We start from the raw sequence: 12,563 nt of genomic DNA on the forward strand, positions 1-12,563 counted from the left end.
CAGCTTGTAAACCCCTCTTATGCATAAACATATAAAACTGGAAAAGGGTTTTATGTAAAACAGTTAAAAAAGTGAACTTAAATTCAGAAATCCCATTAAAATGTTTGCCTTGGCATGATTATTAAATGTAACATAACACTAGTGGTCATGAATCTTCTCTTTGATATAACCAAATCCGCTTCAAAGAGCAATACAATAAATAAAACCTGAAGCGCATCGTGCACAGTTCTCTGTTTCAAAGCCTAATATGATATCTAGGGAATCAAGCTCCAGTGAAGGTCTCTCGCTAGAATGAAACCAATGCTAATAACAAAGAGCCATCTCTTTCTCTGCTCTACTTCAAAGGAGAGAAGGCTGAAGGCCACAGACCTGTGATCGGGTTGCCATACCTACACAAATCCAGACAACTATTCCATTTGCATCTTGTCTGTTGCACAAGTTTACATTCAAAGCCCATAGTTGATGTGCTTTGTGTACAAATGTAAACAGCAGAATCGGACCAATCAAGAACGATACAAGTTCAACATCTCAAGTATCGACTCAAACACTGCAGCACAAATAAGATGAATTTATGTCTGCTGGGTGAAAAACAATCCAATCTCCATTGGATTGAGATAAGGAAAGACTGGTATCTTTACCACACATTTAGTCGTCTAATAGAGACCCATCTGCCATATATAAGTTGCTAAATGCTGGTGTAAAACCAGGCATGTAAACATGTAGATATCCATTAGTGAAACAGTACATGGGAAGGGATTAGCATAAAGCAAACACATCAAACTCCAAGGTCAGAGTTTTAGGTGCACACTGACACAGTTTGACTTTGCCACTTGATTTTTGAAAACATCATTCATCACACTTTACACAAAACCACTTTTTAACTGAGGCACTGCATTTCTATATCATTTTAAATCATAGTTTATTACCCTAAAACCAAGCAAGAAAGTTTCCAAGCTTAGAAGGCAAATCCTGGCTGACTTATGACTTCCGTCTTATTGATCATTGTGTTGTGATTTATGGAGATGTTTTAGTCAACGGCAACCCTCAAGCCAGGCTGTTCAGCCACAGCCCTGATTCAGAGACACCAATTCAAATCTTTATTTGCCCTTCCTTAAATGCAAGTTGTGTTGCTGGGAATGTGTGCCTTTGAGCGCCTTTATTGCTGTGATCTATTCTCATATTGGATACTTGTGGAGCATGTTCATAAGCGCATAAATCTACAGCCATTACAGTAACACCTTAATGAAGACTCTATGGTTATCGCTTGAATAGCAGCAAAGGCAGGGAAGCACTCATGTGTGGGGTATTCAGTATCTATAGGAAAGAGGCAGGCGGAAAGGGAAGCTTTAATGATAGAGGCGATGATCTGTCAAGCTTTCAGTAGAATGTATTGCTTCTGAGTCTCGTCAAACCGAGGTTCACTGACGCATACAACGTACAGAGGTGTGGCAGTTGAAACAGGGGATTGCAACTAGATGTGATCACAGACTCAAAATTTGACTTGATTCTGTTTTTTTATGTCCCATGGGAAATGCCATCTTTGCACCAATACATCTTCATGAACAGCTTTGAAACTTTAAAGGTTAAAAGCCTATTCTCATTAAGCTCATAACTGCATTCTTTAAACTGCTGAACCACTGTTTTGTGCAGCTGCAACAAATGTATGTCTACTTGTATTGTTTACCTCGGTTACAGTATTATTGCTGAATTATTTTAGAGCAATGACACCTTGTTGCAACTGGACAATCTTAGTTTAGCATCGTTCTATTGCATATTTGTAAACTTGCCAATGTAATAAGAAGGAAAAGCTGATTTCCCAGCTCCCTGGTGTCCATCTCTATGAGATAGGAGTCTGAGCCATCTGCATTTACTCAGACAGAGCATGTGTGTGTGTGTGTGTGTGTGTGTGTGTGTGTGTGTGTGTGTGTGTGTGTGTGGTGTGTGTGTGTGTGTGTGTGTGTGTGTGTGTGTGTGTGTGTGTGTGTGCGTGTGCGTGTGCGTGTGCGTGTGTGTGTGTGTGTGTGTGTGTGTGTGTGTTCTGCTTAAAGAGGAAGGCCTGCCCATTTGGCATCACTCTGAGATGATGCATCAGTGATTGTAATCCCCTGCATATAAGAGCAACAGAGATAAGATGTGGGAGAGGGAGAGTGGGAGATTGAATTGCAGTGCAGCCCACTGATTGGAAGGATCAGGCCTGTCCTGCAATCGAAAGGCAATTTGAAGAATGAGAGCTAAAAATGGTCTTGTTGGAAACGTTTACATAAATAGCAGTGGGTACCAGCCATTAACAAAACCAACCCAATGTATGTGGGATTAAGATTAGAGCAATGTGAGGAGATTCATAATTCAACATTTCAAAAAATATGTTAAAATGACTTGACCCACTCTTGTACTATTTGTTTCAGTGGAAATCTGTCCAGGTGTGATACATTGTGTTTCATTGAGTTTCTAGCTGAATTGTAGTTCTTCTCTTTCTACACTCAGCAGGAAGTCTCAGAGATGACTGACATCTCAAACAGGGTAATGCATCTTTAGGACTCACCGTCTCTCCTCGCTGACCGGGGTGTCCAGGCAGTCCATCCTTTCCAGATGGGCCCTGTCAGGTTGAATTCACAACACACCCTTCGTAAGTTACAAAGTGCATTTATCTTAAATACATTCATATCTCAAGTGAATAACAGCAGTATTTTTCCAAATATTCATATTTATTATAGCAGTATATTGCAAATGTTTTGTAGGCACAGAACAAGTTACAAACATACTTTTCACACTGGCAAAGTCATAGTTAGACAACTGGAACACTCTGATGAAGAAATAACAGGTTCTGTTGAAAGGAACAACATCAGTAGCTAAGGGCTAAGAGCCAGCTATGAATCTAACCTGAATCAATATGTGGAAATTACCACTTGTCTCCTGCCTAGACTGGGGAGTGAGAAAATTGGTTCTGCTTCAGTAAAAGTTTAACTAATGATCCCATCACATAATTAGGGTTATTGCCATATATTACTACACTCCATGAACTTCTCAAATGTAATAATGTAGCAAACTAAGCTAATCTGCAGCTGGAACAGTAGGAAGAGCCGACAGTAGACAGTGAACTTTAGGAGCCATACAGCCGTACTAGTGGTTTTACACTTCGAGTAAAGTGTGAACGCAGGAGGAATACTTACAGGGGGGCCCTTTGGTCCAGAGAAGCCCACTGGTCCCTGAGGTCCTTGAGGCCCCTATTGAACAAAAAAAAGAGTCAGATGAATATGAGATGCACAAAGAATAAAGTTATGCAAAAGATGCTCTGCTAAATGTTCACTGAAACCTTAGCTCAAATCATTAGAGAACTCATCATATTGTATCACCTACTGTACAAAGCGAGGTTTGATCAACTAACAAAACTGGTTGCGACAGAAGGGTTGCGACAAATGGATGTCAAATGAATGAGTAAATATGAATTGTTTTTAATGTATGTATCCCCACAATTGAAGTGCTATTTATTTAATTTGTGCATTTAATAATCTAATGATGGTTGAGAGCAGCTGAAATAAAGAATGCCAGTGAGAAATGATAGAAGAGATAGAGGTTGGATCCCCATCAGCACACATATGCTGATGTCTGGAATGTGTAACTGACAGAGATGTTCATATTCAAAAGTTGTTTGTTAAAATCAATTTATATTACGCTTTCAAGTTTATAATATGTTGAAGTCTAAAAATCATCATCATGTCATTAATATGGGGATATTAGGGAAATATTTAAGATATGAATGACACTGAATGGCCTAAACAGAATAATAGACTTACTCTCTCTCCAGGTCCACCCGGAGGGCCGTCGTTGCCTGATGTACCCTGAAACACACAAAAACAACCATCATCACCTAATAATAATGTGTTTTCACAGTACACGTATTAAGCATGGAGTATAATAGGAGAGTTGAAGCATTGTTTAGAAATGGTTTTCCTTATTTGTATTGCCCAGGTTTAATTTCTGCTTGAAGGAATATTTAAAAATATGTGTGAGTTGTGTTTTGTTGTGAGTGGTATAACTCTTGTACCTTGGCGCCAGGTTTCCCTGTTGGACCTCTGGCTCCTCGACCCCCACGAGGACCCTACAGCGAGAGAACAACAGAGTCAAAAGAAAATCCCAAAAACAAAAAAAGTTATATTAACTAATCACAACATAACATAATCCAAGAGTGAGATATACATACCGTTGGCCCTCTTTGGCCTCTTGGACCAGCTTTGCCTGCAGTGCCCTGTTAGAGAACCAACAGAAAAACACCTTGAGATATTCATTTGAAAAGGATACTTTTTTTCACTATCTCCATGAATTAAGAGTTTTCTGAATGTGAATCAAGATAGGCAATGTCATAGTTTACTGTTGAATGCAAAACCAACATCTTAAACATTTTCTCAGGAATTTTTTTAATTGTGTTGAAGCAACAAGTTTTACAAGTCTAGAAATAAGGGAGAGGGACTCAGTGAGAGCACATTCTTTCCACAGCTTTTGTTCCCTCCCCAATATTGATTTTGTTTTTGTTATTTTCTGTGCCAAGACACAATACAGGTGCCTTTATTATAGCAATCAATTTTCTTTTGTGCAGGGATATCATTGCGTGGTGAATTTGAAACTGAAACAGGTAAAGTGTGTATTTTCAGTGAGTGAGTGAGTGAGTGAGTGAGTGAGTGAGTGAGTGAGTGAGTGAGTGAGTGAGTGAGTGAGTGAGTGAGTGAGTGAGTGAGTGAGTGAGTGAGTGAGTGAGTGAGTGAGTGTGTGTGTGTGTGTGTGTGTGTGTGTGTTTTCTTACCCTTGCTCCTTTCTCGCCATTGGCTCCAGGGAACCCAGGGAAACCGCTTGAGCCCTGTCAATAACAGAGGGAGTTATCATGGAGGGGTAACAAGAGATTCTGGATCGGTCAGGGCATGCATGATGATGACGTTTCATACTGTAATTGTCGGCACTATTGTTAGGTATTATCCTCGGTTATCCACGATTGTTTGACCCGGTAACCTCCATGGCCCTTGATTTTTCAGTTTTCTTAATTTTGTTTTCTAAAAAATATCTTCATGTACTTTTTAAAATTGTTAAACACATCCTAAATATTCCTGTTAAGTGAACGTTTTGCATCAAAATCACATTCCCAGCTTTTTCTACAATGTTTATCAAGTTGGCATAATAGAGGAAGTTTGCCATGCAAATTCTCTAAAGTAATATGAGCACACGAACACATACACAAAGAGAGGAGAACTTAAAAACAAAAGGCTTAGCGTAAGACCATTGTAAACACAAGCCAAGGTGACATGTTTTTGCCTATAGTCAAACTCTGTGAGCAGGGGATTAAGAAGCAGCTTACCCATTGTGCAGCACCTCACCACAGGTTGCATTTGGGACATTCAATAAAAAGTCAATCAATGACAAACCATGACTTCCTCCAAATGTAATAATTCCACAAATCCCTACTTCCAAATAATGTTGAAAACATTGTGTTTAATGAGTTATTGTCTATAAAATGTTGCTCTGTCAAACGTTGATTTGATAATGGCCTTTAATATGTGATCTAAAGAAACCCTTTGGAAATTGTGCCTCATTAGAAAGTGGTACCAATATTTACTAAAGGCACCATCTTTCAAAGGTATGCTTCATTTAAAAAACTGTCATGTTTGAGTATTGCCATATCAAAGCATGATGTAAAATATGTATTTCACAAAAGATCAGCACCATCCCGTCGTTTTCCCTGGGATTGCATGTAACGTTTGTCTGCTTTGACTGTCACTCTGTTGTTTTCATGACAAGGTGCAAGTGCAGATTTAGTTAAAAAAACATCCCCTATTGTTGTGAGAGTGTAGTAAGTTACCTTAGGTCCTTGTCTTCCGGGATAACCTGGCAATCCTGGAACGCCTAGTTTACCCTGAGAGACATTAACAACACGAGACATCAGCCCAGCAACACAACTTAATCACAATGAGAGCAACAACATCAACTCAGAAGAAAACACATGATTCTTGTGACGGCTTTCCATCATCCCTGGTCATTCAGCCATATTACCTTTTCTCCAGCAGGACCGAGGGGACCTGACTCTCCGTTGGGGCCAGATCGGCCTTTAGGACCCTCAGGACCATCCTCTCCACGGGACCCAAGCATGCCAAGCTCACCCTATGACACAAACACAAAGAGTATGAGGACGATGTACGGACATCACATGTGTCAGAAGATCTGGCTGGACACGTAGAAAGACATTTGTATGACAGATGATCTTCCTTACCCGGTCTCCTTTGATTCCCATATCTCCCTTGAAACCTGGGAAACCATCCTCGCCCTAAAACAAGACAAAAAGAAGTTATTGCATCTGCCAGTAATTGTTTGGCTATTTCATTTTATTTGGTTTGAGGCATTTGCTTATTTCCCACCAAGAGACTTAGCATGGACTGTTTTGTAATATTTAATAACTGCAGGAACTACTGAAGTGTTCTGATATGTTGTATTACATCTGTTAAGAATTCAGCCTGCTCATGTTCACTCTGTGGAGGTTTGGTGCTGCCCTCTGCTGGCCAGAGAGTTGAACAGCATGTGCAGGGACTTCTGTTCAGCTGTTGGGCTGTGCTTTATGTACGTATTCTCCAGCACCTGCACCAACTGATTAAAGGCATGTGGAATAGTTTGATGTTATACTAATATCTCATACTCAGATATGACCATTTTAAAGCATTTTAGCAGTACATTGAAAAGAGCTTTTATGCAATAAAACCTTAAACCTTTTAGTGAATCTTAAAATTGAATCAAAAGTGTCTGAATCAAATCAAATAGATTGTGAAGAACACTGTTTAATTTAGCCAGAGCCCTTTCTTTTTTTTATTCTGTCACCTGTCCATGTTTTCATCCTTATCTGATGCATAATGCAGCAAGGAGCATGTTTGTTGCCATCAACTCCCGTCACAAAGACCACACACACACCGACAGGTACACTCACACCTGAGGTAGAGCGCATGCTTAATTCATAAAAAAACCCTTTCTCCTTAAGGTTTGGCTTTTTAATCTCTTTCTTAAGTATAAATAATGTAACAATGCAAACAAAGCATATACCTGATCTTTTTGATCACCCCCCTGTAAATTGATTTTATACAGCAGCATAGTTGTATTGATCTCAAATAAATGTCATGAATATTAAGGGAAAGCTTGCTTACTTTAAATTCTGCATGTTGGCACACACAGGCACACTTCAAAAAGGCTTGAGATGGATTGCAGTGTTCTTTGAAACCAAAAGCCTCAAGCATGACAGCTTTACATTCAACAACTGATTGAGGGTCACTCCAAGAAAGTCTCTGTCTGCTCTGAAGATATCCAGCCATCCACTCCAGCTCAAAAGAGCCAAAACACAGTTGGGAGGGCAGGTGGACAGCCACAGCTACAGACAGAATATCTGTGACATGAATATATTTACAGGCTGCTGTCTTCACCTTTATCACAGAGTGAGGAAAGTTTAGACAAACCCTGACATAGTGCATGTGGATTTGGACGTGTATTCAACTTTAAAGTCTCAACTTGTCCAAGCAATATTTGCTGGATCAACTTAAAGTTTCGGCTGTCATCAGTGGTAAACATATATTAATAATCTGTCTTTACAAAACTGCAAAAATCTTTCTGGAATAGTTTTTGTATTTAGATTCAAATAAACTATATCAATTATAACCTTTGTTGCTGCTCAGTGGCTATAATCAATTGAGAAAAGATGGGAAAAAACGTAGCATTTTAAAAGGTTTATACCTTCTCTCCCTTTCCCCCCTTAAGACCACGGACACCATCAGCACCCTATTTGACAGAAAAGATGGATTAATTAGCATCAAAATCACAACAGAATTCAATACAAGTAATTACAAATAATCCAATCCAATGCCCACATAATCAAAGTGAAACTGTACCTTGACACCACGAGGGCCAGGATAACCAATAGGACCCTGTGGACCTGATGGACCCTGTAGAGAAGAAAACATTGCATGGTCATGATAGTCAATGCTTTACTGTGGTAATACGACAGGTCTTTAGAGATGCAGGGGTGTACCACTGCATGTCTTCATAAGCATATAAGATGCAACTTTGAGGACTTTGTATGAAATAACTTTAGGTTTTCAGTTGTTCTGAGTTTATATTATATTTCCTAATACGTCATGGCGAGTTTAACATTATATCCACATTTGTTATGAAAATGTTGATTATACTAACTGTACTTTAAAATATTAATGTTCATCCATGAAGAAACGCCTGAAGACGTATTACCTGATCTAAATGTAAACAAAAAACGAAAAATTACAATATTGCCTTGTAACCCTAACTATTTTTTAATTAACATGAATTCATTAGAAACAATACAATTTGAATTGACAAAAAACATGTTATTCCTTTCTTGAAACCTAATCTCAATCGCGTTATTTTTCCTAATGCAAGAAATATTGGTAAACGCTAAAGTGACACACATGGTACATTATCCTGTAAACACTACTATGAGTACTTCAACTGTACTAAGACATCTTGGTAATCTTCCCGATGTAGCACACACACATGCATATAAATATCTTACCAAATGATTTCTAAAATATGAAATACACTTACCAGGGCTCCTTTCTCTCCAGGTGGTCCCTCTTTACCAGGATGACCCTGTAAAATAAGCAGTCACAAAGTTGTTAAAAGTGCTTGTCACAATGATGTGTTGGTCGTAAAAGCTGCTCTAGATTGCATGGCAAATCTGAGAATGACAGCAAACACCAGGCAAGGAGCTCACTAACCAATGAACTGTGTTTATGAAACTCACACAGAGGAATCTGTATATACCTTCTCTGGTTGAAAACCATTTTAAAAGGACTTGGTCTGATTCACACCAACAACACAGGTTTTTTTCTCTTTTCTGCTGTACAAATTCGATTGTTTGTGTGGTGGCCAATGGTGGTCTCAAAGTGATGGGACAGGTAGGCATGCCCATACACACTTCTGCACACACATCTTTGCACACACACATGGAGTCCTTCAGCTGTGAACACCTGGCACCTCCAATTTGAGGCACGAGGTTGAAGCAGAAGGCTGTAAATCACGAGGCTTTGGGGCCTGAGGGAAACTAAGGGCTGCCTGCATCTTGAACTTAGACACCTCTCCTAGCGAGGGGAGAGAGGGGGCCATGACATGAGCTGCAACAGGTCGAGAATAACTAAACTCAAAGGCACATTTCTTATATGTTTGCCTTGAGAGATTTCTGGGGGCATGGAAGTATTTGACAAGAAGGCTCTGTGTGTGTGTCATACACCAAAAGGGTAAACCTATCAAAACGAGTGTCCATAGTCTATATATCATAAATAATTGTATTTTGTTACATAAAACAGTTTGCAAACCTTCTTAAGACATATAGTCTAAATGCATTGTTATACTGTATATCTGAATACATTTCTAGATGGAGATTTGTTTTAATGTCAAGATCTTTAAAATAAATAAACACTATAAATTAAGATGAATAATGTCAATTTTGTTTATAAACTGGCTGTTATCTTTAGGATAGCCACGTACACCATGTTACACTATAAGCTAGGGTATCCAGCAACTTGTAAATTAAAATAGTTTTAAAAAGGCAGGACTGTCTATGGAGTACACAATGTCACAAACTACCTACTCCATGCTTATATTGTGCAATCGTTTGATAAGAATATTACAGGTTATCAAATGTGCTTTGAAAAGGTCATACACAGGTCAGCTCTGTGTTGGGAACCGGAGGTTGAACTTGAGCTGAACCTCTACATCCATCACTTAGCTTGCTGATTTAAAAGGGATTATTGTATCCATTGCATGTACATGCGAGAGTAGTGTCTGAGGTTTGGGTTGATTTAATGGGACTTAACGGTGACATATTTCTATTTGTGTGTGTGTAATACTGATATACTAAGAGCACGCACAGGAGGTCCATCAGCTCCAGGTAATCCAGCCAATCCCGACCTGCCGTGAGGTCCCTGTATGGAGAAAAGAAAAATACATATAAGTTCAAAGGTCAGAGGTTACTAGTTTCAGAAAACTATATTACCTAGGTCTATTGAGGTTTAATTAAGAGTATCTCAGACTTACAAAAAAGCAAAACATAAAACATTTTAGCGTTCATTTCCTTTGTTACCTGGAGTTGGCTTTAAGAGAGCAGACTGTCACTGATTAAACGTAGCTAATGAAATGTGTTTAATATCATATGTTTTGCGTAAAATAAAAAGCAGGAAACGTAATGCCAAGTTGTACTAACAATAACTTTGATCTTTTAAAATGATAATAATTATCCGCATACAGTATGATAATATGGTGTAAATTAAACAACGTTAACTCATTGTGACACATATATTGTGCTCGGATTTTAGTTGTACTTTTTCACATACTATAACAAGAAATAAAGGTTACATACTTTTTCCCCAGGTGGTCCAATAGGGCCTTGGGGACCAGGAAGACCCTATAAGAAAGAGACAATAAGGAATGAGTCTGTTGCTATAGTTACAACACACATACAAAGTATTCTCAAACACACATACAAGCTAGATAAACAGAGGAGTTTGTTGGAGCTGTAAATAGTTGAGCTAGTAAATGTTTGTGAGGCTTGTACCTTTGTGTATGTGTATGTGTGTGTGTGTGTGTATGTATGTGTGTGTAATAAGGGGGGTATGTAGGCACATTAGCATCTAGCATACACAGTATTTCTGCATGATTTTTTTCAAATATGTGTTCCTATGTTGCTACCTTGTGTGTGTGTGTGTGTGTGTGTGTGTGTGTGTGTGTGTGTGTGTGTGTGTGTGTGTGTGTGTGTGTGTGTGTGTGTGTGTGTGTGTGTGTGTGTGTGTGTGTGTGTGTGTGTGTGTGTGTGTGTGTGTGTGTGTGTGTGTGTGTCGCAGGGGTAATTTGAGGCACTGAAGCTTGCCCCAACAGGTGTGGCAGCTTTGCAGGAATTCCACCAACATGAATAAGATGCTTTCAACTGGATCAACCCCGAAACATTCCCCTTTCCAAGATAAACCCCTGAAAAATATTTGACAAAATGTGTTTGGGGGGTGCGTGTGTGTGTGTGCATAAATCTAAAGTAAATCTTATTTTCTCTGTGTGTGGAGTTAGTGGAGCACGATATAAACACTCACGAGGCACAAAACAGAATGTATCTGTGGCCACTCCACTGTATAAAGAGATTATGATGCATTTATAGGCAGTGTAGTTTGTATATATTCCTTTGTCTTAGGTGTCATGGGTGTATGATTGATTTGTTCACCTGTGTTCCAGAGATTCCTTGCTGCCCGGGTGGGCCTGGCTCTCCTTGTGGTCCCTGAAAAAAAATGGAGAATGTCAAACACAACAGTAGGCCCAGACTAATCTGGTTTCCCAAAAACTGCCACATGAATAACTCACATTAAAGTCATTGTTAGCAACCTGATGGGTACCATAATACTTGAAATGAGCTGTTTGAGGATCAACCTATTCCACAAATGATTTGACGACATAGTTGAAAGAAGTGTTTTGGTGTATACTATTCTCACTGCCTCATCTACTCCAACATGAATGCCTGCCAGTTTGCCTCTTAACTAACTGGGGCTGTGAAGCTAATGTATTCTATTGTGTCCTGATGTGATGACTTTGTTAAATGTTTTCAAAGGCTTGTTTATTTATTAGCTGTTGCACATTTCAAACCTTGCCAGTTAAACTTGCCACACTACTTTACTTCTCTAAGGTCTGACCTTTGAACTCCAGCTAACCAAGACAGTGCAAAAACAGTCATGTACAGCTCACACATCCCCCTGAAACTCTGCCTAGTGAGTTTATCAAGCAACATACAGTATTTATCAGTTTAGTAAGAGTAAGTTGTGTTTATACCATGTTTCCTTTTGGACCTGGAGGTCCGTCAACTCCAGCAACACCCTGCGAAGGACAGGTGAGAAGAGACTCGTGAATATCTTACATATACAGTATATATTGTATCCATTCATAAAAGGATACCAGAGATAGGTATGTTAAAGGGAATGGTACGTACAGGAGATCCAGGGGGTCCGGGAGAACCGCGAGGTCCCAGCAAACCTCTAGGACCCTATGAAAAATCAGAAGCAATGTCTTGTATGAATGAATAGTTACGTATGAATTATCAGGGCAATTGTGTCCTCTGGTGGATACTTTTATCAATGAGAGATCAGACATCATTGTGATGTTAGGATTGAAGACGATTTTGTTACAACACATTATAATCACATGTTTTGGATAGCCTGATCAAACCAAACCAACAGCAGCCTTACACTCTCGCCAGCTAATCCTCGTGGCCCAATCTCTCCATCCTCGCCCTAAGGGTAGAAAAAGGTCAAAGGCAAAAGATTAAATGTATTGAATTGGTCTTTATCACACAGGGTTATTGTTTCATTTAAACAAATACAATCTGAACAGTAAATATCTATCACCATATTTAATAGTAAGTCATCAAAGGCCTGTATTAGGCAAGGCTTATTCTCAACCTAACCAATATTATTGAATGCAGTAACTGCCTGCGGGTGGAGGTGGAGGTTATTGTGGGGTAGTTAGTTTCATAGGGAGGA

General features: G+C 39.2%; 1 protein-coding gene across 7 annotated transcripts in view; it reads right to left on the reverse strand.

Annotated features, from left to right (window-relative positions):
* Positions 1–12,563, reverse strand: part of col11a1a (collagen, type XI, alpha 1a) — a 67,468-nt gene that overhangs the window by 25,519 nt on the left and 29,386 nt on the right. For all 7 annotated transcript variants that reach the window (XM_034132603.1, XM_034132606.1, XM_034132608.1 and 4 more), the window contains 18 exons: positions 12,270–12,314; positions 12,014–12,067; positions 11,857–11,901; positions 11,258–11,311; positions 10,409–10,453; positions 9,921–9,974; positions 8,596–8,640; positions 7,908–7,961; positions 7,753–7,797; positions 6,254–6,307; positions 6,037–6,144; positions 5,846–5,899; positions 4,799–4,852; positions 4,202–4,246; positions 4,046–4,099; positions 3,795–3,839; positions 3,171–3,224; positions 2,543–2,596 (listed from right to left, as the gene is read on the reverse strand). In XM_034132603.1, the coding sequence (XP_033988494.1) occupies positions 2,543–2,596; positions 3,171–3,224; positions 3,795–3,839; positions 4,046–4,099; positions 4,202–4,246; positions 4,799–4,852; positions 5,846–5,899; positions 6,037–6,144; positions 6,254–6,307; positions 7,753–7,797; positions 7,908–7,961; positions 8,596–8,640; positions 9,921–9,974; positions 10,409–10,453; positions 11,258–11,311; positions 11,857–11,901; positions 12,014–12,067; positions 12,270–12,314 (963 nt within the window). The remainder of the gene's footprint in view (positions 1–2,542; positions 2,597–3,170; positions 3,225–3,794; positions 3,840–4,045; positions 4,100–4,201; positions 4,247–4,798; positions 4,853–5,845; positions 5,900–6,036; positions 6,145–6,253; positions 6,308–7,752; positions 7,798–7,907; positions 7,962–8,595; positions 8,641–9,920; positions 9,975–10,408; positions 10,454–11,257; positions 11,312–11,856; positions 11,902–12,013; positions 12,068–12,269; positions 12,315–12,563) is intronic.

Source organism: Trematomus bernacchii, unplaced genomic scaffold (assembly GCF_902827165.1).
Source record: "Trematomus bernacchii unplaced genomic scaffold, fTreBer1.1, whole genome shotgun sequence".
In the NCBI taxonomy this organism is placed as follows: Eukaryota; Metazoa; Chordata; class Actinopteri; order Perciformes; family Nototheniidae; genus Trematomus; species Trematomus bernacchii.